The 27,456-nt window shown below is 30.5% G+C and overlaps 1 protein-coding gene across 1 annotated transcript; it reads right to left on the reverse strand.

Annotated features, from left to right (window-relative positions):
- Nucleotides 1-374: 374 nt before the first annotated feature.
- On the reverse strand, nt 375-27,456 carry Smp_145200 (putative engrailed; the record flags this gene model as incomplete). Its single annotated transcript, XM_018789903.1, has 4 exons — nt 375-509; nt 2,651-2,753; nt 4,359-4,479; nt 26,904-27,456. The coding sequence occupies 4 exons, from the start codon at nt 27,454-27,456 to the stop codon at nt 375-377; spliced, it is 912 nt and encodes a 303-aa protein (XP_018655299.1).

A 27,456-nucleotide genomic window follows, 5' to 3' on the forward strand; every position in this document is an offset into this window, starting at 1 on the left:
TAGAGTCAACCAATATTGACATTTTTAATATATCAATATAATGTCATGCTTACCTAAAACAACTATTATCGAAAATCAGAACCACATAGAGTTTTAAAAGTGTAATTTGAATAGTGATTAATCACAAATAATGTAAGTACAATATAAAAATTTAAGTAGATTAATTAGTAATACAGATATAATTTTCAATGAATTAAATCAGCAAATAATAAAATTGAAAAATCAATAGGTTTATAAGTATGGACAATTGTCCTTCAATGAATATTGATGATATATGATTATAAATAAAATTGTGAAAATAGATAAATGTTATAAAGATATACAAGTTTTACGACCAGTTCTATTTATAAATATCTTTCATCATGTTTGATACTTCATTCTTTTTCAGAAGTATTCATATCATCACTGTCTTCTTCATCTTCTTCTATGTCAGAACGAACTCGAACTGAGTGGTTATAAAGACCTTCAGCCATTAGATGTAATGCCAAGCAATTTTGTGCACCTGAAGCCTGAATGAATGAGCAGAAATACAAAAGACGAGAATTTACACAAAAAATTCAAACTACTTTCAACATATGTCAGGATTAATACATGAAAATCATTGAACAAATATTAGAAATTATGTAAGAAACTCGAAATACAAAACGTTAGGGATTACAGATTTTGATGAACATTTTAGCCTACTTTTAAAAATATAAGTAGTATATATTTTTAGACAAAAGTTTGTGAATGAATATTCAACTTTTACAATCACCTTAGCTATACGCGTGAATTTTCCTTACTGAAAACATCTATCCTTCATCCTGTGAACTAATCTTGGCAACTACATACAGATACGGGTTTCTTTTGTGAACTGAAAACATCCCAATCAAAAGCTTATTCGATTTATTCATCCCGAGAAACTATAATCTCACTGAAATTTCGTATGCCGATAAAGAAAACAAGTATTTATAAATCAGATTATAAATGTTCTTATTATTTTACTTCTTCCTTGGCTTTATTTCCATTGAAAACAGTCTTTTATAACAATTCCCTCTTCAAGTTTAATGTAATTTTACAAACCAATCTGACTTAATAAGTTTTAGTGATATTTGAAAGAAGAATTTCCCACTAACTGACCAACCACAGATAGGTAGTTTATTTTCTTTCTACCATGTTAACTATCCAATTATTTGTATAACGTAACCCATGTCTACTTTGATTTAGACGATACCACTGTTTCATAGTACCGAAATCTGTAAAGTTAGACTTTAATCAACCTTCATTGATTACTTTCAGACCTGATGCATTTTCCTTATTTCCTATATTTTGTAAGCTTTATTTATTTAACTTTTGAATATTGTGTCTGTCTTTGTTATAAATTGGCTCATTACAGGGATTGTTAATTAATTCATCGACAATATGCGGAATGAGATAGTTCATTATACGGAAAGTACTAAAATTAGATAAAAGCCCGACAGAAGTACATCTACCTCAAAAGCTGAATTGTTGTGAATTTACATTTAGCCACTTAGCTGTCAGTATCCCACTAATAATTCAATGACAAGCATATGTTCTTAACAGTTATTTATAATTCTATCAGTTAAGTTTCATGATTATCCATGGATGTTGCCTGACTACAAATATTACATAACTACTAATTTCCTTTTATATAAAATAAACTTGATACAGTTACGAAGATACTATTCTTCAATAAGAATCGTTACAATAATTCATATCTTGCATATTCAACATTTATTTGTTAAATGAAACTGTATCACGTAATAATTTTGCATTGATACTAATACTAAAGACATCTACACAGAATGACTGCATTCAATTTATTACGTATGTTTATATTATTGAGAAACCCAACAAATTCAGATTCTTCCACACTTTTGTTTTTTTCAGGAAGACAGTTATTCCCATGTTACCAGACTTTGGTACATAGTTTAGAATAAAATCCTATAGTATACAATATTTTATATAAACAAGTTCAGCTTAAGCAAAATTAATCATTTTTGAGTTCCTATTGTTGTTAAGAATGCACTAAATATTTGATTTAAATCAGGAAAATTACTGTTATATCCTAGTGAAGACATAAGTGCGGGTAACATCCGGGACCTATTAATGGACTATTATTCTATATATATTCTTATGGTTTAACTAATGAGTAATTAGGTTGTGTATATCTATATTCATATTATTATAAGCTTCATTTTGACCTATGGATTATTATTATACGAATTACTGTTCCTAAATTATATTCAGTTTATTGATTATTGTCTCCCACGTTCACGGTCACATTTGGCTTGATCTTGTACAAATATCATTTTTCTGTTTTATGGTGTGATGTGGTCTCTCTATCTAGTATATAAACCGGGTATGCTTGAAATAAATGATTCGCATAACATAAGCTGTAATTGGTGTTTTGGACTCAATTGGAAGGGCTAGGCGGACAAGGGACTAATAAGGACGCTAAACTGCTCATACCGGTCAAACGTCATTGATTTGGCACAGTGCTAAGTTCAGACAAGTTGTATTCCCATTGGTGGATAAATCACGTGATAAAAACCGGATATAATATCACAACAAATCGGCATACGGCCTTCTTATTTTATAGTCATAACAAATTGGCGGCAGCCTTTTATAAATTAACAATAACAATTACCTTTTTAGTTTTTGCACGTTTATTTTGAAACCATATTTTCACTTGAGATTCTCTTAAATCCAATTCTGTAGCTAATTTCTTTCGACGTAATTCATCAAGATATCTGAATATTATTTTTTGAAAAAAAAGGAGGAATAGAGATAATGAAAAATAGAAAACCTTAAGATGTTGTCAATAAACATGTTTCTTCTTGAATTGTCAGTTAAGTAATAAATTGAAGGAGGAAGCTTTTGGTTTCTCCTCCTTCTATCTGGTAAAATATATTGAACCAATTGAACGATAAGTTCATAAATATATTTATAAGTACTATTCAATCAGGATAACTACCTCTATTATCCAATGATCTAGAATCACCAGTTACTCATACCGCCTTATCCGGTACAATATAATAATAATTTAATGTATTCTGAAAATGATAATTACGGAATTCATGCTGACAACTTTTGTTTCTTTTTAAGCTAATATCTTGTTAATGTATGAACGGTGTATCCAAAGTCATTTTCTGCGCCATAACGAATTGATTATAACCATTTATAACCATTGAAAATAAAATGGAAGCAGAATATAAGGAACAAAGAACGCAATAGTTTATACGATAGGTTATTTAGGTCTACCATACTACATATGTCAGGTTATTTATTGATATACTGTTTGTGTTAGATATTATTCGAATCATTAAAGGTTGCCAGGGACGGTGTTAATGTGAAGTAACAGCAGGTAGGGTGTTTACTTCATGGATTCAATAATAAAAACGTTCAAACACTTAAAGTTCCTATAATCCCACTTGTGGAATAAGTTATACTTAGAGATATAAGAACATTTAAAGCATTTTCAGGGGAAAAGTAAGCATCAATATAACGAACAAAAGATAGGAGTAATCCTACCCCACAGACAGTTTGTGGTAGATTATTTCAAAGTCTGGAAAATTTACTGGTAAAGTGATTCATAGAGAAAAATGATTTACAATGTATTTGTTTCACTGATAACAAATTACAGATGCTTTAATCAGGAGTTTCTGCTTATTGAATTACTTCACTAGATGTATAGTTTATTAAGTATTTTGAAAAGATCGGATTTAGTTCGAGTCTCCTCTTTAATATGTATATATATATATATATATATATATATATATATACAACTTCTCCATACAATTTTCAAACATGTGAAATACTGATTGTCTGACAACCACTCATTCAGTTGATGGTAATCTTATACTCAGTAATGAGTAAAAAATAATGTTATTTATATGTACAAGTATTATGCGTAGCTTCTTGATTGCGACACCATTGTGACTGGCTGAAATAACAACTTGACTAGATCATAAGATGATACGTTTTTGTTTATATGGTCGATAATTAATATGAGTGATACTATTCAAAGATAATCAAAATATTCATCATTACAATTAGTGATACCATATATTCACCAACTTTCTTACAGTGAATATGTCATACCATAAAGTATGATAGTGTCATCATAGCGATCAAAGTACTGTACATCATTCATATATTTAAAAATATGAAACAAATTATTTTGTTGCTTATTTGTAAGAAAAACCAGAACAGTACTCTTACTTTCCCAATTTTCTCTAAACTACTGTGAATTTATATGAGTAGTAAAACAGTAAAACGAGATTATTTAAGTATCATTGAAAATTTGATAGCAGGATGATCAACATAAATTACAAAAGAGATAAAACTCAGCTTACCGATTTTTTTCGAACTCTTGGCTTAGACGCTTTAGTTGTGGTACCGTGAATGAGGTACGCGGTCGCTTCAAATTAAGTTCATCATTTGAACGATTCATTCTTGGTTTTCTTATTCTTGGACCTGAAATTTAAACAAGAAACGTTAAAAATGTCCATCACAGTTTCTGTGAAGTAATTCTTATATTAAAACTTCCATTCAATATACATCAAATAATTCTTAAAGATCTAACTCACGAGCTTCTATAAAGTTTCTTTACTAAGTGGTCAATTAGGCTTATTTTTCATCTTCCTGAATTCTCGAAATTCAATCATAAACCATTACCAAATTAATTTGTACTTTAAATCCATATGGTTTAACTTCTCACACGGGCTTATAGATTATGAATTAGAATACGGAGCGTTATTTAAAATTTGAATCCTGACTACTTTATGGTTGTTATGTGGTATTCATCAATGAGTGAAATCTTTGAGTCTACTGCTTCATTTTATTTGTAAACATTAAATTTTCCCATTACAACTCCATGTGACTTTATGTATTTAGTCTGCTGTAACTATGCCTAATTTTGTCACCGTTCAGTTAGTCATAATAACTATTAAAAATTATACTTGTACTAAACAACATTAGGTTGTTAAACTGGCCAACTGTAGGTGAAAGTTAAGAATGAAGTTAATTCTATCATATTTCAAGTCAAGATAATGGTTAATTTAAACATATCTTCAATTATTAGAACGGGGTTTTGTAAAGATTTAAGTAATTTTATATAGTTTAAATCATGAGTCAATTGAAGCTAGACCACCATGGAAAACCTGGAAGCAGTGGATTGCCGTCTCGACCTATTGTAGGACTCCTCAGCAGTGCGCATCCACGATCCCACCTCCCGAGATTCGAACCTAGGATCTATCAGTCTCGCGCGCGAACGCTTAACCTCTAGACCACTGGACCGGCATCCAGCGGTGTTAATGTCTAACTTCAATCAATCTACGAAATTGAGCAATCATTCATCAATGTCTTCAGTGAGCTGATATCTCACAAAAGACCTGTTGAACTCCCCTGGTCACTACTTCTCACTGTTTATTTAATTATCAAGCACGAGTAAAGGAAACAATTTTCTAACAATCACAAGTTTTATTCGACTCAAAAGACTGGTGAGAAGAACAAGATCATCAGAATAAAATGAATTCATTATATTTAATAAGGCTTCATAGTTGCTTTACCATTTTAACGAAACACAAATTAACATCGAATTGACGATAAAATATAAACATAATGATCAATTTAATAATCTATATCTGAAAATAGAAAGAATGAAAAATGGAACAATCGAGATGACTGTATTCAGAAAAAAACGTGAACGGAGTAATAATTAAACCATATTAGTTTTTGTTCTGTTAGTGACAAACACTATTTAACCAATACCCTATTTAACAGAGCTAGAAGAGTGTGTTCAACGGGAAAATAGAGGAAGAAATAGCACACATTTTTCAATATATCTTCAAAAAAATGGACATTAAAAAAAAACATTATGAAGTATGCTTTGATCTTGAACAGCCAACCAGAACATTGGTCTTAGTTTTACAAACACAATATTGCTCCCAATACAGAATTTGTATAGACTTATTTCGGTTCCGTATAGGTCCTTTCTATTCGAAACTGAAATAAGTCTAGATAAATCATCCTTCTTAAGTCCCTATAATATCAACTGTCTAACGCTTTTATATACTTGTAGGCAGTTCCTTTTAACCAATCCATAGTATGTCCCTATTTTTACTGTGAGTGAAGTCAAATAAATGTTTCTGTTTCTGATTAACAAATTTTTGATTTTAATGATAATTACAACGAAATGATTGTATTTCTACCTCTGTCAGAGATATGAGTTACCATAACAGCAGTGTAAATTAGATTTTTAACATTCATTCACTAACCGGATTATCTGTAATCAATTATTCACTATCTTGGAAACACTGAACCAATCAGTAAAAATCAATTAAACATCCTTTTAGAATCAAATGAAATTTGTACTAACAGAGATTCTGTAATCAAAACCAAGTCGAATGTTATTTACCTTGTTGTATAGTTTTCTTCTCATTGTTCTTAATCCTTCAATTTTTTATCAATATTCTTATTTGACTTATTATTTAAAGAAGCTACATGTTTTTGGAATTAGTTGATGATTACTTTTACGACTTATAAACTATTGCATATTGTTTATTACCCAACACTGTTCCCTATTGTATTTTTCCTGGACTTTTAAGAAGATATATGACTGTATTGCAGAGAATGTTGAAGGTAATCGGTAGAGTAAGTAGTGAATCATCTAACGTCATTATGAATATGGTTATAGATAAACATTTGAAATCCTACAAACAACTGAAAACAAGGTTATTTGAAATGCTATTGTATCGGATATAAACCATCCAGTGCATTCGCTTCATTTCATTGGCAGATCTCCTTGAAGAACTAGGAGCACGCACAATAAAACTCATCCATGCAAAAAAACGGTACGAGAGCTCTATAGTACCGTATCTAATGTATATTGTATAAGGTATATAGGTTGTAATCGCTGACGTAACCGAAAATATATACTTTTGAACCTGTTGCTAATACATTGTTATACAGTCCTATTTTCCTACAAAGATTTTGTTTAACTTCATATGATTTTATTTAGATATTTTCCACAAGTATGTACAGATATATTTCATGATATCGATGAAAGGTTCGAGGCACTTATTGAAATATTGTAAATTGTTAATTCCATATAGTAATAAACATATCATATTAAATAAGGTGATGATTATTATCATTATCAAATCTGAATAAAATGGTAACTATTGTCCACATAAAAAGTCATTCAAAGAAAACATGAATTAGAAAAATCACACAAGTGCACGTTGAATATACTCTGTCAGTATGATTATTCGCAACCACAATACAATAAAGAGATCCCAGTTCAAAATATTTAACATTTCAATTATTCACAGTTTAATAGGTACAGATTTGTGTGCTTCACTCCAAGTCATACTCCAAGTGTAAAGATCAAAGTAGTTGGAACGAAGTTTGAACCTGAGACTTTGTAGCTGAAAGTCCAACGAAGATGCAATATTGCAATAAATTCCCATCTTATAAACTCATTTAATTTATATTAACTGGATATAAACGCATTTTTATCCTCAAACTAGTTTTGTAAACTATAACTGATTTTTATTGCATAATATATATGATGTATTAATTTCAATACAATCAACTCTGGTTTCTACAAAGGACATACAAAAAGAAAAATGTATAATTAGGTTTGAATTACTCGTGAGTATCGGTGAAATTACGTTGTGAAACGGACAATTAAATTTTGAATTCATTGTAAGCGGAACTAATTGTTCATCACTTATAGAGGAAATTTAACGACTTATTCCTTCTTTTGGGAATACATTCTGATAATGAAGGGGATAAAAATTTAACCAATAAGCCATCTAGCTAAAAAGAACCCAACACTAAGCAAATCATATTCTTAAACTATAAATCATCATCACTTTTGTCAGTGGTTATCTTACTACAAACTGTCAAATATTGAATTAAATATTACATATCATGAAGTGTTAAGTAACTATTTGCATACTTTTCATGAGGATATACTGTTTAAAAAAAAGTTTCTTAATTGAACAAAACACTTGTTCATAGATTCATAATGTAAAAACACAATCACTTTCAAAAATAATATTCTTAAAGGTTAACAATTCACCATCTGTCTATTACTATTCTAATTATGATAGTAAAGTACCCAATGGATACATCATACTTCATATAAGTAAATATATCAGTGAAACGAAAAAGCAATTTATATACTCATACATACACACATATACACATTCAAAATAATCTTTCGAATATTTTAAGGGGGGAGAGGCGAGAATGGGAGAAGTTAATTAATTTTTCTTTTCTTTTTTCTCTTCTTTTTCTGTTATTTTATTTCTCATTTTTAAAAAAAAAATAATTACTTATTATTAACTTCGAATTTGTAATTAAAAATTTAATCATCCGATTATTTGAAAAAACAAGAAAATTTGCGTACAACAAAAAAGAAACTAAGAGAGAGAGAGAGAGTAAGTGAGTGAGTGAGTGAGTGAGTGAGTGAGTGAGAGGGTAAATAAGTGAGGGGGTGAGTGAGTGAGTGATGGGGAAAAATACAAACGAAGAAAATGAATGAATAAACTTTTAAAGACTATTAATTTTTCTGTAATTGTACATTATATGTTGTTTAATTGTGTTCTATTATGATTTCTGTTTGACTATATATAAATGCGTACCCATGTGTGTACATTTATATATCAAGAAAAGTTGACATTTAATATATCTTAAAAATAATTATCCATGCGTTACTGATAGATATGATCAAATATCAATTTAATAGAAAATAACTTGATGACATAAATATCTATCTATTTATCTACTTAAATAAACTGTATACATAAATATACAACCATCTACAATGTTGATACATACATATACACGCATATATGCATGAAGATATATATAGATGTATATACAATGTATATTTTTATCTATTCGTATACGGGCCATTCAATATGATAATCGACCATTAGAAATTCGTTTTAACTAAAAGATTTCATTAAACTTTACCTATTGTCTTATTTTCATAGTTTCATTTCTTTTCTTCTTTAGACTAAGTTATCCCTCCGTAGACAAACACATAAATAAACAATCAAATACACATAGTATTATGAATATCTGTATGTGGATATGAATAATGTTGACAGTGATCAAGTAGTGGTCGAATAGTGTGAAGATGAGAGAAATTAGCTTTAAGGCATAAGAAATTAAGAAGAAAGGACATAAATTCAATAATGATAAAGTATATTTTTTTAGAATGTATTTAATTTAACCTGATTTGTTTTAATTTAATCATTTAAGAAAATAAAAGTATTTATTAGTTAGCCATCTTTTTTTGTTAAATAATGATCATGATTATTTACTAGTTATCTATAGGCGCTAGATTGAAGAAGAAGATTGAATATTGAATGATAGAATTGAGGACATGAATAATGAAATTTAAAGATAGGAAAAAGTCAACGATAAACTATCAAATTAGGTAATTCTGGGTTTTAACATTCCTCGGTTGTCTACACAAAATACTTCGGATCCGTTAGCCAGACACTATCAGCAACAACCTATTGTGAGAGAAAACAAACCAGATTCCATTGGAGGAAGAAATCAAGAAGAAGCCCTGGTAGTGGATAGAACACATATTGATGAAAGCATCCAACTGTGTCACAAGGTAATCTCTTACTTAGAATCCTCAAGGCCAAAGGAGAAGAGGAAACCAAAGAACACATCACGTCGAGAAATGGAAACGGACATGAGAAGAATGAATAACAATTGGATAGAACTAGAAAAGAAGGCCCAAGACAGAGTGGGTTGGAGAATGTTGATCGGTGGCCTATGCTCCATTGGGGGTGACAGGAGTAATGTAATAAGTAAATAAGTACTTTAGTTTTCAAAAATTTTAAATATAAAATCACTCAGTAAAAATATAAACTGACAGATTGTTAAACTTAGAAATTTGACTACAAATACGTCGATATGAACTCATTGTATTATTCAAATGGTTTGTGGGAAGAAACTCCCTTAGTACATTGCTATAAATGAGAAAATTATTCCTCTAATGATTAGATTAACCTGTGGTTTTGTTGATAAAACATTCTACTGATCAGCATCTGTGGTAATCAAAACTTACAAATACTAATGAGTAACATTTTCTTCAATCTTATATAGACTTTTAAACTGCATCATTGAGTGAACGTCAGTACTGTAAAGGTATTTAACAAAACTCTATTGAAATTTTAATCAGAAACCATCTATGGCTTAAACTTTGTCAATCTTATTTGATGTAGTTTACCGAGATGAGAAACACATAGTTATTACTTGATATAAATCGCCAATGTTAAGTAACATTGTTACAGTCACTAAAATTTTCTGACATTAAATTATATCTAGAAAACTCAAGAAATCTTTATTCGGTCACAAAAGATTAGTACTTCAAATTCTTTTTCTGTTTGAAAACGGATTTGTAGGTAGTTCCTATCCTTTCCAAGTAGTATTTGACCTAGATAATAATTTCATGAGATTCATATGATTCACTGTGCATAATATTTACAAAAATTGCTAGACTTACTAGACGAAAATAATTTCTACAGTAAACTATCTCACTAAATAGTGCAATCTCTTGAAAGTGAGATTGTACACGTGGATATAAACTCCTCGGTAACAGAAAACTAACTATAGTAAGAATTTTAAGATGTTACTTTGTCAGGAACTAATATCAGATAACAAAGTACTGAAGACAAAAACAATCAGGTAGTGCTTACAGTGTATTTTCGGAATCACATGATAGTGTTCACCTACTACCAAACACAGAGTTTTGCTGAAGATTTCTATATAATATGAATGATACAATGCAATCACTGGCATGGAATCTAGTGATCGATATGTTCATTATGAATTTATTAGTAAAATACCATGATTATCAGTGATCATTATTACCAGTGAGTTGTAATCTGATTATCGGCATGATTAATTTCGTTAAGTCCTCTAATTAATTGTTGTACAGTACAATATTCAACTAATGGCACTCAAACGTTTAGAACCCCACAGTCGAAAATCAGAAGACGGAAGAGGCAGGCAAAGTGATAATTAGGTAAGAATCAAAAATGTACAGAAAAACAGGAGTATTTATAGTTATTAGTATTGTCTATAACATCATTATAATTCAGCCAATCAGCAAGGAGGCAAGTTATGTTATCATCCAACCGTATCATGCCACGTCGATATTCTAAAAGACTTTATGAGGTTCTGATAGGATAGACTCTCTTTGGTTCCTTTAGAGCCTCTAGTAGCTTCGTTGTACTTCTCTAAGACGTCCAAACAAATTCTTCATTTGAAAAACCGTCAATATGATTAAAAACATTTGTTCATTTTTATTAAATATACAACTATTTTTCTTTAGCTTATATCACAATATGTCATAAATTATTTTACAAGTCATATTAATTGTCAGAAGGGGATTTGTGAAGATTTTAGTAATTTTATATAGTTGAAATCATGAGTCAATTGAACCTAGACCACCATGCAAAACCTGGAAGCACTGGACGGCCGTTTCGTCCTATTGTGGGACTCTTCAGAAGACGATTTATTTATTTATACACATAAATATTGGTACAAGTGGGTACCAGATACATATGCGCCGCACAAGTCTCATTCGATTTGTGTGAGGGCTGTGGTACTGCCTAGGTGCCCAAATCGAAACAGGTGGTTTTCTTAGGGGGCCACACCCGGAGCCTTTGACCTAAAGGTGTGATCCACAAGGCAGTGGAGCATTGTGAGGAGATGTAGTCCCATGGTAGCCGATGACCAACAATTGATTAATACGCCATTCGTTCCATCAGGATCCTGGAGCCCATGTGCACCATTTGTTTGGAATCAGGGTTTTCCAACTCCCCTAGGTGGACTTTCCGTGTTCACCAACCCGGTTAGTGCGCCGGACTCCTCAGCAGTGTTCATCCACGATCTCGCCTCATATTAATTGTTTACAATTCAACTTAGTTAATAAATTCATATTTATCCTTCTATAACATTATAGAAACAACTGACTTCAGTTATACACAATAATATACGATTACTCTTTTTTGATCATATTTTTTCATACAAATAGTATTTTAAAAATCTAACCACCTGGAGTGATATTAAATGTAATGACTTCAATACACAGACGAACACAATATGATTATGTATTAAGGAAGATTATTATAATTGTAAAATAATTTATCTTGGTAACTAAAAACCAAGAGACATAGTGATTAAATGGTTCCATGTTTACATGTTATTACATTTGCATTTATGTAATTAAAAAATACAAAAAATATTAATCACAATTAAAATGCCAAAAACGATATGACTCTAATTAAAAATTATAAATGTACATATCTAAATGGTAGTAATTTGCCTCGTATCTGATTTATCCTTATTACATTATGTAAAGAATACGCTTTAATTAGATTTCTAATGATAACAACAAAGATAATAAGAACTAGTAAGAGAAACGTTTCCTTTACATTTTGCTATATAGTTAGTTTTTACCTGTTTTACAATCTTTCTTTTCTTTCATTCAACTATGTACGTTTGAATATCTACAATTCAAGATGACATATTAATAATAGATATCTGTATAATCTATTCAATGAACAAATTAAAGTCTATTCTCTAGTTAACAAAAACAACATTGATGTATCTATGCGATGACTATGAAAAAAATTTTATTTTTCTATTCAGGGTAATTCAACCACAGCATGTCAACAGTATATATATTTTTCTCAAATATGTTTTCGAATCAGATAAATGATTGTTTTCCAATTGTAGGATACCTCGATACACATTTAATTATTAACAATGTAAAATATATACAAAACTACAGAGTGATTTACAGTTTGAAAATACTTTAAATTGTGGAATGCTTTTGCTGGATAATGATCGAGAATTCGAAAGTATTCAAAGATTATTCGATTCTTAAGTAGAGACTCTCCAACAGTGTACACCTACAACTGCATCAAGGATAGTTTCCCAATTGAATAATCTTCAAAAATATCCCCAATTTAAATTAAATAAAATTTTTAATGATTCTGTTTCTAACGTAAAAAATAGTTTATACTATTAATTGATAATCTAGTGGAGAAGCATTTAAAAACTACAAAGTACTATAGATCTATTTTATGTTAGTGGAAAGTAGTGATCATTTGTCAACAGTAAGGAAGTAATTCAGTAATGAACCTGGGGGTGAGAGATTGAAAATGTAGATCCTGACTGATTTACTGTCTGTAAAGTATCTTGTACACTGTAAAACATAAATATGTTAATTTAGACCACTGTATGTGGTTATGGTTAGATATTGCTAATAAGTTTCACGTCAAGATGAAACACCTTTATGATACACTTTGGTTTTAAACAGTTTATCATAAATTGAAATCAGTTGTAGATTAACAGGAAATAACGAAACTTTAGAGAACTATCTCTGGTAAGTAATTTTTTACTTAAACACACTTTGATTACTTTTAGTGAACGACTCTTAAACATTTGCATAACAGAAATGCTATTAATATAAGCTGAGGTGAACGCTTTTATTGAATGTATAAATATAAATAAGGGCTTTATTACAAACTATATATATAATGAGGGTGAAACTGTAGTAATATTTCAACAATTCCGAAGTAGAGTTCGGTGATTTAAGCAACGAGGTAAGTTGTTTCAATTCATTTACAACTTTTTTCTGTTCTAAACGTTATGGACGTTTTTTTCGATGTAATGGAAAGTTATTAAAGACAGTTTAGTTTGAAGAAACTGTGACAGATGGAATCCAACAATTTGTAAAATAAGACATTTGTGACCAAATGGCGATGGCTGATAGTAGAATAGTACTATCGTTTGACTAAAGTCAAAAATATTGGTCATTGGGTCCTGTTGTAGTAGTTCAAAATGAAAACAAATCTAGAAAAACTCAAGTACCTTTAGTTCAACTTTTAGAAGTATTATCTAAACGCTCTGTTAAAGATTTCCATACATGGATGAAACAGCTGAATAATGTTTCTTATTATTCAACTTCCCCATCGATAAAGTTTTTTCGTGTAAAGTGTGCAAACACAATCATTATTCAGTTATGAAAGTTTAATGTATTGAGAATTCATTATTAAAATTGAACTAATCAGTAATTATGTATATTTTACATCTGAGGATAATGTGCAATCAATCAATTTCATAATTTTTATGAATGAGAAAACATCTAATCTTTATTCCATGTACCTTTAATAATAAAAATCTTTCAAAGAACGAAACGACAAAAGAAATGGTAAGTATACGCATATGGATCATGAATATTAAACCAACCCACCAATGAAATTGAATGGAGATCGCCTTATATCATAAGTTAACCGAAGTTAGAATTATAGGCAATTAGATTCAGACTCAATAATCTAGTGGTATCATGCTTGCCTAGAGGCCTAAAGTTCCTGAACTTGATCATATTCATGTATCACGACATCAAACAGTAAGATTTTTCAAGATGGGGAGTTGATGTTCAGAACAAATATGAATGAATCACTTGTTATCAAAAGACCACCTGGTAGGTAAGCGAAGAAAAGGTAATTGGACTGTCGTAAGTAATTAAATTCTTCATCTAACCAAGATCGCCGGCCATATATCTCTGTCTATACCAGTTCAGCGTAGTATATATTTACATATATTTATGGTAAATATCACTTATCTGAAGCTAATTTCAAATTTGCAAGTAACAAATTTAAAATATGAAGAAATTCTTTTACAAAAATTGAAATTTCTAGCACGTTTGGATTGTGGTGAGCACAATAAATCAGGCGGTTGAAGAAGTCTATACCTTCTTTGTCAGATAAAAACTGAAAAAAAAGTAAACAAAGGTTTTGGTAACTGATTGAATACTCTGTATATGGACTCCACAGAATGTACAAATTTGAGTCATATAGACAGATATTTATATCGCCCCTACAATGAATTTAGTCCTAACCAATCTATCGCTAATGTGAACAAAGATATTAACGACGTTATAACTCAACATACATCCAAATTTTTTTATTCAAACGATAAATATACCATTTTGATCATACATGTTCTAAAGTTGGATGCTTAAAGTTGGATTTACTATCTAAAGTTTGTTATTAGAGTTGCCGAATGTCGTCAGTATAGTGCAGTTTTACGGAAAACTTGATTTGATCCAAAGACAAACTTATTACTTTAGAATTTATTGCCTTAATTGAGATTATGAACCGATCAATGTTATACAGTGCCTATCCACTATCCCTCACGTGATATCTGAACCGAGGACCTTACAATCTCTCGTGCGGGATCGTGAATAGGCACTATTGAGGAATTCCATACTAGAACAAAGTAGCCGTCCAGTGCTTCCAGGTTTTCAATGGTGGTCTAACATTGATCGGTTCATGAACACAAATAAAACTCAACAGTCTTTACAACCCTATACTGATAAAAGTGGCTCTGGTGGGTATATGCCTTTAAAGGCATAGTTTAATAACGAATAACTTACAGTGCAATCACCAGAGTCTGCTATAAGTTCACTTTACTACTGATACAATTTTTTTTCTTTGTTTCTGGATGGTCTTTTTTTATTACATACCAACCCATTTTCGGTTTCTACAATAATTATCTAGTCACACTGCAAATAACCTGTTTTCTAGCAGGTACTCAATTTTTACTGAATTCAATGTCACAATGGTAAAGTTAACCTGTCCTTGCATTAACGGTCCTTCTTAAAATTAATTATAGTATTCTTTTATTTTTAAACATGGATTTTGTCAAAGATTGTAATTATCCAGAGGGTAACTGAGAAAAACGAGTACTGAAGAAAAGTTTTATCTTAGCTTGAAGCTTTTTAACAGTACTCATTCATTATCTTTCCAAAGGTCAATTCTATAAACTTCAAGTCTTATGGTGACCATTATGCTTTCAAGCTACAGCTTTGTAATACAATGATTCATACTTCTAAATTCAGCCGAGTCCCAGTATTATAGTGTGACAGTCATTCTTATACAATTGTTGGTATTTACCAAACTTCTGAGAAATTGTCCTCCATCAGTTATGTTTTGGAATTAACAACTTTGTAAACGTCACTTCTAAGCTACTGTTTAATGAATGGCTTTCGATAGTATTTTAATTGATTACATAAAATCACTAAAACAAATATGTTATAACTACAGCTTATTATCAATACCCATATGATCAGATTACTTGATCATATAGTCTGCTAATGACTAGTTTACTTCGTACTTGTCTGATGAATGGCTTTCACTTTTACCAGTACTACAATCAATTCAAAACGACGACAAATTCTTTCTAACTCCAAGACCTAGTTAAAACACGAACGCAGTAAGCAGATAAAACCCTTTTAACATTTTCTATTCTCCAATTTGTATACACTCAACGCATTAGTTATACAAAAACAAAGAAATAAGTAACTAATTATGAATCAAATAGAAGCTTACTATCAAGATAATATTAAAACAGAATCAATCAAATATTTAATAATTAATATCAGAAGGGGTTTTTGTGGAGATTTAATATTTACATAGTGGCTTCAAGAGATAATTCCTGGAGTTCTAGTGAGAAGCAGTGACCAGTGGAGTTCAAACCACGTCTGTTGTGAGATAGGAACTCACTGAAGACAATTGGTGAACGGTTGCTCAACTTCGTGGATTGGTTGAAGTTAGACATTAACACCATCGAATGCCGGCCCAGTGGTTTATCGGCTAAGTGCTCTGGCGCGAGACTGATAGGTACTGGGTTCGAATCTCGCGAGGCGGGATCGTGGATTCACTCTGTTGAGGAGTCCCACAATAGGACGAAAAGACCGTCCAGTACTTCCAGGTTTTCCATGGTGGTCTATCTTCAATTGACTCATGCTTTCAACTATTTAATAATTACACAATTTCCATCAGTATAATTCTAAAAGTTTCACCTACATCAAATATCTACCCTGATCTAATAAAATACGTTTATTCACAACTAATTATCATCTCTTAATTGATTCAAATGAAAGAAGATAAATTGGAAGAGAATAAAGAATAAAATTAAATAAGTCACTTTCCTAATTAGTAAATGATTTAGTTTACTTTAATATTTAAATGTTAAACCGACATAATGATAAATGATACAGAAATAATATTCATTTAACTAATAATCATTTATGAGGATCATAGTAACTAATAATGTAAAAATTGAATACTGGAATTTCAGATGATGATGATAACAAGTTAACTTACGTAACAAATGAAATACGTTTACACACACACATGTATACATACATGCATACATACATTGGCAACATGTTAAATATTAACTAGAATGTTTAAAAAAATATGCTCATTCATTATACTTTTTTCTCTATTCCCTACATCCATACAACCATAAAGATGAACTATGTATATAAATATTGTTGGTAGAAGTTATTTTGCTTATAATTAGAAAGAATGTTTTATACTACTTCATAATAGACATTGAATATATGTTTAAATATTTCGAAAATTTACCAAATTATTCTAATTATTTAATATTTAAATCATAGAAAAAAAGAACACCAGTTGTAAAGACCAAAAATTTTTGACTTTTTTTTTTCTTAGAGGTAAAAGTCAAATAAGAATTATTACTAATATTACTAATTTACAACAAGACACCCAACCCACCTCCTACCCACTTATAACCTTTATTCAATTTGCCATATTTGCACAAATTACCTTGATTAGTATTATTATTATTGTTTCTTGTTTCTATGTTCAAGTGAAATGAAAATTGAAGCGATAAAGACAGAAAGAAATTCAACTGTCTCATGTAATTAGCGATGAAATATACCTTATATATATATATATATATATATATATATATATATATGCGGCAGTTTGTGAAACTATGTAGAAATGTTATCTGTAAAGCTTCTACGCACAAAGATTGTCCACACTGGTGATAATGATGACATTGATAATACTGTTTTTATTAGTATTGTTGTGATTATTATTATTATTGTTATTTCAGTTACTATATTCTTGCTTCACTAATCAAAGTAATGACAAGCAGAAGACAGTCAAACTTGAGAGAGAGAGAGATAGGGAGGGAGTCAGGGAGATAACAAAAAGAGGAATATACGTTCTTGAATTTTTTTTCACAATATTTCTTACTAACTTGGATGTCATTTTAGTTATTCGCTTCTGAATGACAATAACTTTCTTATGGGACTTTTCAAATTATCCATTTTAATGAGATAGTTGTGTGTATGTATGTCTATTCATATGTGTGTGTTTAGAAAGATACATTTTTTAAAGTATGATAATAGAAAAATACTTTGATTATGGGTAATAATATAGTGTATACTGATGGTTAGACAGGTGCATCATAATTAGTCTCAGTTACATATTCGTTTATTGTTGTGGCTGCATTTTTCAGATTGAAAGAAGGGGGAATATGGAAAGATTCTAATAGATATATGCTAGAAAACATCTAGGTCATTCTGTATATGTTACGGTTTATAATCAAGTGATCATCCCTTTCTTCATTAACACAGGGATAGAAAGAAATTTAGCATTTTCACTAGGAAAATAAAGAAAATTGTTTTACTGTGATTTTATCTTTAAACTAATTAATAAACAGGCTTCTTAGCTTGTTTTAAATATACAATAGCTATGACAATTGAAATAATATAAGTGATATATGAAAGAAAAATGGTAGGAACTGCTTATTAACTATGGATACTATCAACAACAAAAAAGTGATTCGTGCTGTTTTTCTGTGCCTAGAAATAACTGAAAACAAGAATAAAATGAAGTTTTTCCTAAAACTTCGGTTGTTTAAAAATTAAAATAAATTTGGTTTTTTTAAGTATGATAAATCAATCTGAAAATAATTTACAGCATAAAATGGCTTCAACTGAAAAATCACCCAAAACTGTTTAGTTGTTTCATTACTATTCTAGAGCTCCTCAATAGACCAGAGGACATTTAGCTGTCTTTCAGACAGGTACGATACATTTACATTACTGGGCTACATTCTAAAATTCAACCAACTATCGAATAAAGTGCGGAAATCATTATAATCGATTATATTCACCTCATGCTCAATTTAGTCGAACTCGACTACATCTTCGTAGTACACTCGAAATTCTCTTCGAAGTTTATGGCACATCACTATACGTTTATAATTGAGATTATTGAATTTAAAAATAGGATGTTTTAAATAAATGATTAGATTATTCCTAGGAATAATTCTAAGTAATTCAGTGTTGGTGTCAATTAACTAGAAATACAATGAAACAATTTATAAAGTTGATTAATATGATGATGTGGTTAAATGAAACTAACACTCAGAAGGGGTTTTCTGAAGATTTCAGTATTTTCATAGTTGAAATCATGAGTCAATTGGAGCTAGACCACCAAGGAAAACCTGGAAGTACTGGACGGCCGTTTCGTCCCATTTTGGGACTCCTCAGAAGTGCGAATCCACGATCCCGCCTCGTGAGGTTCGAACCCAGGACCTACCAGTCTCGCGCCAGAGCGGCTAACCACTAGACCACTGAGTCGGTATTCGATGGATGTTAGATATTAACATTAACATTCCATGATGGTCTAGTTTCAATTGACTCATGATTTCAACTATGAAATTAACATTATTCAAAAGTTTAAAACAATTAGTCCCTTTGATAAATTTCGATAATGTAACTGAGATGATGGTTATCAGAATTATGTGATATATTTGCGCAATACACTTCATCATTTCATTGCATTATCGAAATATTCAAAGGAATAAATAAAACAAACCATAAGGTTCATACATTTATCGTATAACATTTGTTGAACATAAATGAAAACTTATAAAAAATTGTCAACACTTATAGAGCTTACGTATAGCTTTATCAAGCATTTACTGCTAAACTGTCCAAGCTATGAATGACACATGTACAAAGAAAAGTCATGTATATTATGAGCTTTTCCGAGGTTAATTGATAACATGCTGAAAAAGTAAGTTTTAACAGACATATGTTAAGTGACAAATATCTAACAGTAAACTGAAACTCACTTGGATTAGCATAATGTATATTGCTATGAAACAATCAGTTAGCACACATAAATAACTAGTTACATGCCTTAATAGCGATTTAAATGGTAATCAATGGTAATAAATGTGATTATAGTAATAAATGATGTTAGCTGTAATTTTCAAAACAGCATCCGTCCTCATTACAGTTACAAATTCACCTTTCGAAGCGGTCCCAAAAATCACAAATCCGAAGTTTAAAATCTAATGGTGGCGAAATTTATACTTAAAAGCCTGAGGCCTCTGAAAAAGTAAACCCTGATTAAATGGTTTAAATTTAATAAGTAATAATAAGTATGAAAATCTTGGGTTTAAACCTTGGCTGTACTGTCAGTACAGACTTTTTCCTGGTTTCCAGTGGTACACCCAATGAGATCAATCCTTAACTAGTGCTTTCTACAAATTAAAATATTCTGCATGAAACCACTTCGTCCTAAATAGACAGGTCAGTTTAATTCTGACTTCTTTAGAGATGAGTTTCTGAAGCTGGTTTAAGAATTTGTGGGTAGTGAGATTCAAATGTGACTAGAGTGAAGTAATCTTTACCAATGGGATTGAATGTTTGTCACACTATAACGCCAAATGGAGGAAGTCAGAAATGTGTACCATTGAACGATTACTCAGTGGTAATAGTGGTTAAGCGCTCTCCACTTGGCATGAAAGTCCTGAACTCTACCCCAGGCGGAGTCGTGATTGTGAACTGCCAAGGAATCTCGTACAACAATGTAACAATTGTCTACTGCCTCCTAGATTTCAATGATACCCCAACTGAAATCAGTTCATGACTAATGTCGAGCTTTACATAATTATTCAAAGATTTTTTGATGAACGCAAATGTATTGTATGAATAATTTAACCCTTGAGAGGTTAAGTGATAGATACATGGTGTTAGAAACTTTGATACATCATAACCCACAAGTTTTTATGCTAAAGATCATGCTACCAAATAGCTTAACACTTCATACAGAACGAGAATTGACTGAAATCTTCCTGTTATTTCGTTTAGCTCTTTATAGAGTAAATCAAACAAAACAATTATGTTCAGTAAAGTGGGTTTGTGGAGAATGCTGAACTTTCATAGTTTGTATCACGAACTACTCCTTGATTTTTGTTGGTTAGCTAACTAAGATCAGTGAGTGATATAAACTATAAAAATATTCATGTAATAAAATTATACAACTTCCAGGTAGCCTGTTTATTTATTTACCTTATTACAATTTCATGCATAAATTCTGCAGTTAATGAACATTGTGTAAATAATACTAATTTTTATGTACTCATAATTCGTTGTCCTCCAGTAACTATTTACACTTTCCTGAATAGCAGAGCACTTATATTGCGTGCTCTAGTTCAATGAGTATGCTCTTTCATATCTGTACACTTTATATACCGAATCAAACGAAACAGTTTGAAGTTTAAGCCATGAATTACTAGATAAAACAACTATTAGACATTGTTAAAAAGCGATCAAAAGCTGCCTAGCTCCAATAAAAAGTTTACGATTATCAGTCCATTAAAGGTATACTAAAGATACGTAATAAATATTTCTATAATTTTAAAACACTCTTACCATTTAGAATGGGTAATACTTCTTCAATAAAGTATCTATTGTTTTTAGGTCACTCTAAAAAATTATGTACAACTGGCAATGAATAAATTTTTATGTAAAAAGATAGGATAGAATAGGTTACCCATTAGATGGGTCTAACATTTCTGACAATTTGCCAAATTCATTGAATAGGATTATTAAATACTTTTGTAAACAGTTTTGCAACAGTAGATGAACATATGAAATGATTTACAGGATACTATCTGATGTTTTTACCGTGGTTGCTGTTTGCTGATTGAAAAATTCACTAAACTGAAATTCAATGTATTTTTTGAGTATATATAACAACTTCCGTAACAGAGGACACTTAATTTATTCTCTAGACATGAGGGAACTCTACTGAAAAAAATAGTAACGTCATACAGATAGTCAGATATTACGTCAAAGATGTTTTAAGGACTATTCCTTATGTGTTTGGCAAATCGTTTTTCATGTGAAAAATCGTTAATTACTAAATTTAGTCATGTAAAGTACTATAATGTACTATAATAATGTACTATAATAATTCACTGTTCAGTGGGAGTCGATAAACGCCATGACACAAGGTTTAAAGGTGTCACAAAACTGAAAATAAACTATTTTTTCTAAAGAGTCCTTGAAGTGATTTTGAGGTTTTGTTAACTAACATTTGAAAGTAGACATTAGCTCATAATTTCAATCCGCGTCTATGACTATGATCGTGTTAGCACTCGTGAGTGGAGTTGGTTTCACGCCAGACAAAAGTGTTTATGATTTAAATTTTTTATCGAGATGAGGCTACCGGTTTTATAAAATAATATAGTTCTAAAACTCAGATTTTTCCTAATACTTTTTCGACAATCAATGACTCAGACTATCACTGAAATGTATATTTTTCCGATTTTCGCTCATCATTTAATATTCTCATATTTAGGTACACTAAACTGATGAATCCCGGATAGGACGAAATACGCGTCTCGGATTCCATTTCTAACAACTGTTATCCAACTTTACATAGAATTCAGACAATGTTTAGATAAAGTAAAGAATACTCAGATTTCATTAAAGCTTAAGGAAGTATGTAGAAAGAGTACACTATAAAGTGATACTTTTCAAGAACATATAACGGACTTATTTACAAATCCATCAGAACCTAGATTTGAATTTCCATAGGATCCTATGAATCAAATGAAACGAAAGTACGTTAAAATGTTAAAGTTAAACAAAGCATAAACACTAATAATTTCAGAATAGAATGAATTTATTCTATTTTAGGTTAATCTCATTGAATTGCGATAACAATTAATTGAAGAATGATGAAAAGTTTTCCTCTAATTTTACTTGTTATACTTTTCTTTTCTGTTGTCGGTTAACCGTTGACTATTTTTTCGAGTACAAACATCAGGTTTAGGCATTCTCATTTCCATAACCCTTACAAATCCTAGTAAGTAATACTAAATTGTTCGTTGAATTACATATATTTAGTGTCCTATGTTTAATAAGTGGTATGTTGATAAATGACAAATATTTTTCTGTACTCAGAAGCAGGTTTTTTTGAATATGTTCTACAAAATGTGTAGATGATGGTTTTTTCTGTCCCTTCAATGTGTCTTCGTTAGCATGTACATGTAAATTGACATATGGTATGTACCATAACCAAGAATAAATCAATTTTTTTTATTGCTTGTTGCTACATAGAGGTCTGCTCAGACGTCTAGTCTACTGCTATTTTTTAAAAAAAGTGTAAATTTATTGACACAAAGTTGCCTGTTTTAGATTTGTCTCAATTAAATAATTACATGTCAACCTTGTATGCTTCATAAAATGTTTACAAGCTATGGAGAATCTAATAATTGAGAAATTCAAAAAGTGCTAGGAACTGACGTTATGAGAGTAAAACTGAACGTAAACATTAACTAATGAATATGAATGATAATTAATCACTGTTTAAAAGTTTTGTACAATGCTTCTTGAATCTTCACAAGTACGGTGTTCATAAAACGGGAACTTAATGCAATATTATTGTAATCAATATGGTATTGAACAGAACAAGTATTATTACGATTGTTACTATCAAAGAATAAATTCCGGAATCTACTTCATCAACCTTGGAAATTTCATGAATAGCATGATAATTACGATTGCAATAGATAAAAAATAGAAATTAATTCATTTCATTTTTATTGGTTGTTTAAATCTTCCCATTGATGTTTAGGACTGCAGTTGATCAGTCTTGTTCTTGGCATTTGTAGATTGCCTCGATAGTGCCATTAACTTACATGCATCATAAACATTGGTGAATGGTGGCTAATAGGGAGATCCAGGATGCAGGTTTCGTCCTACTTAGGACCCGTCAACTGGATGTACCTTCTAGTTTAATTGTCAGATTAGTGATTATACTAGAGTAGACTATAAATATTCAGTGGTAAATTATTCTTTGTCTCGATTTTGTTTTGAAAAACTGTTGGGCATAACGCAAAGGATTGAATTCGAAATTATTCAAATCTTTTTTATTAATTTAGCAGAAGACTGTTTGTTACGTGAATTGTTTTATATAAACGTAACTTTATGACCTTCGGAAATGAAATTACTGAAAAGAAAATTTTGCTACTGATATATTTGTTTTATTTCATTACGAGGATTATTAAGTTGCTTAAAAACACGAAAGATACTCAGACAACCAAAGAAGTGAATAAATTTCTATATTACGACTTGAAAGAGGTTTCATTTTTATAGAAATCTATTGTCCTCCAAAAGTATCACGAAACATATTGGAAAGCTCTTTAGTACCATCCTGTAAATCTAAAATCTGTAACTTTTACACATTATACTAATTAATATAAAAAATATTCAGACTTTAGAATCAACTAAGAAAGAAATATTCAATGCCGATGAATTACCAACTGATTTGCAAGCACGATTTGAGGGGTATATTGCCATGGTGATCTGTAATAGATCCGAAAGTACGAGTCTAAAACTGTCGTAACTCTATAGATTAAATCACGAAATAACATTGAAACAGCTTCCTGGGTTTCGATGACTATCCAACTAAGGACTTTCTGTGATGCAAGATATAAAATCTGACAATCTTCAAAAACACTATACACTAATAATTACCGAAATTGTTTGAGCCAGTGAGAATTCAGGCGATAAACTCTTAAAAACTCAATAAAAAATATCTCTAAGATTATTCGTCAATAAATTTTAGAAATATCCAACTATAGATATTAACTTTTAGTCTTAAAGTTCTCTCAGATGTAAACAGACTCTACATCCGAATCAGACTTTATCAGATAACCAAATCATACCAAAATCTTCACAATTTCTCGAAATCAGTTGTCTTATGCAACTTATTATTCACAGTTATACACATAACTAGCACACGAGATTCAAGTTACATTGTAATCATTCAATTTAAATGGACTTATTTAGATGAATGACATTTTAGATTAACCAAATATGATTTTATGTATTGACATATTATTATTTAGAATAAATTAGATGAAATTCGGTTTGATTTTATAGTATCGAATATTTCAGTCATCGGTTTTTGGAAATTTTATACAGTTTGAAAATTATAACTGAACACTTCAACATTTCGATTACGTAAATAAGAACTTGAGAATTCTGTATGGAATGTGTGGAAATTGCTGAATTTCACTTAAATCATGAACCAATTTAATTGAGACCATCATTGAAAACCTGTAAAGACCGAAAGGTCACTTTGTCCTATTATGAGACTCCTCAGCAGTGTGTCCACGATCCTGCACGCGAAACTCTAAACCAGGAATTTAAGTCTTGCGTACAAACGCTAAACCTCTAAACCATTGAGGCGGTATCCAACGGTGTAAATGTTAAACATTAATCAGTCCCTCTTTCATTGTCTTCAGTGGGTAATTGCCTCACACCTAACACAGATTGAACTCCTTTGGTCATGGCTTCTCAATAAAACTCTAGAAGCTAGCCACAATTGTTTAATTTCATTAGTCTAGAGGTTAAGCGTTCGTGTGCAAGACAAGAGTTCCTGGTTTAGAGTACCACGTGAGGGATCGTGGATATGCACTGCTGAGGAGTCCAAAACTAGGACGAAACAAATATCTAGTGTTTCTAGGCTTTCAGTAGTGGTCTAACTTAAGTCGATCAATGATTCCAATGGAATTTATGAATTCATTATATGGTAAAAGCCATTAAATATATTAACGAATTATGAACATGCAAACTGAAACCTGTTAGGCTACAAAACAATCTGTTAGTGAAATGGATTTCACAACTGTACTTAGTGAGAAAGTTGAGTAACTTTCACTCATATAATATGGAGGGATATTATACTGATGATATAACCGAGATATAACTCCTATTCTCTCTTTTAAATGTTAAAATATCATCATCATAAATTCAATGAAACTTTATAATTTTAATTCTGTTGGTATTGAACAAATTTTGTCTGATGCAATCAAAATAGTTTATGTATATTTATATGTGATCTGAACAGTTAATGATTTGGTTGCGCAACATATTACAATTTTTTTAAAATCACATGTGTAATTGTTGTAGTATTTTATTTGGTAAAGAATTCAAATAAATCATTCAGAAACATCAGAGGTAAACTGTAGTAGATAAATAGTTAAAAGTGATAGATTGTTCCCTATTACGTAAAACAGGGTTAAATTACTTTGGCTCATAAGGTTTGGATAAATCTATGAATGTTACGTTGATAGTTTCTGTATTAAAGTTTGAAAATCGGTGATATTTTAATTCTACGACCTATTTCCTAAACGTAACTGTTACCATAGAGGGGATTGTTCCTAAACTTTCTGCATTTATCTGAGATTATGATCTTAAATGAATAATCTGGTCTCACTTCATTTCGACAAGCAAATATGTGGTCAAATTTTCCGAAATGTGTGATGAAAGTAAGTTTCCTTTTTTGGACTAACTTTATCTTCACATTACACTGATTAGGTTCATAGAGAGATCAAATTGTTGTATATTTTAATTCTGTATTATTATTTTAACCAATAACTGGTTTCATGTTTTATGTTTTTAGTCTTCAAATGTTTACGAAAAGACTAATTTACTTCCATGTTAGTCACTTTTATCCTGGCTATATAGTCTAACATGAGTAAATGTAACTCTTATCCATTATATAAGTAATAACTGAGTAAAAAATGCCTTTTTTTAATGTATTCAGGAAAGCGCATCAAAATATATGACTTTTCGGGGTTAACTTGAGAAATATTCAGATAATTAATTCAGTGTATCTTAAATCGATCAGAATGAAATCATTTTAACTTACCCGACGATGGACGATCGGAATATCGCGTACAAAATACCCAAGCTGGTAGATGCAATCTACTTGGATCATTAGTATTAAGCTTATTGGATGATGTTATTTCATGTATTCTACCGCGTGAACCCAATTTTTTATTATGATTGCGATTAGATTTCAATTTCATTCCATCATCACTTACTGTTTTTCGTAAATAGTTTGTATTGTTATTTTTAGCAGCATCGTTAATGTCGTCGTTGTCCTCTTCTTCTTCTGATCCAACAGTAAATTTATTGATCAATTTATTTTTTTGTAAATTTTCAACTTGAGGCTCTTTACTATTATCACAAACATAATTCATATTATTATGACTAATATCTGTACAATTGATAATTTTGTATTTATTTATGTTGTCTTTTTTCTGTCTTCCTTGAACTTCCTCTTTTTTCTCTTCATCTCTTCCTTTTACTAAAACTTCTTTTTCGAAACTGTCATCAGTCTTCTGTCGTCGAATAACTTTATGTTTATCAAAGCTTAATATATCTTTAACAAAAAATCCATTGGCTTTTTTCTCACTCAT

Source organism: Schistosoma mansoni, chromosome W, assembly GCF_000237925.1.
Source record: "Schistosoma mansoni strain Puerto Rico chromosome W, complete genome".
Classification (NCBI taxonomy): domain Eukaryota; kingdom Metazoa; phylum Platyhelminthes; class Trematoda; order Strigeidida; family Schistosomatidae; genus Schistosoma; species Schistosoma mansoni.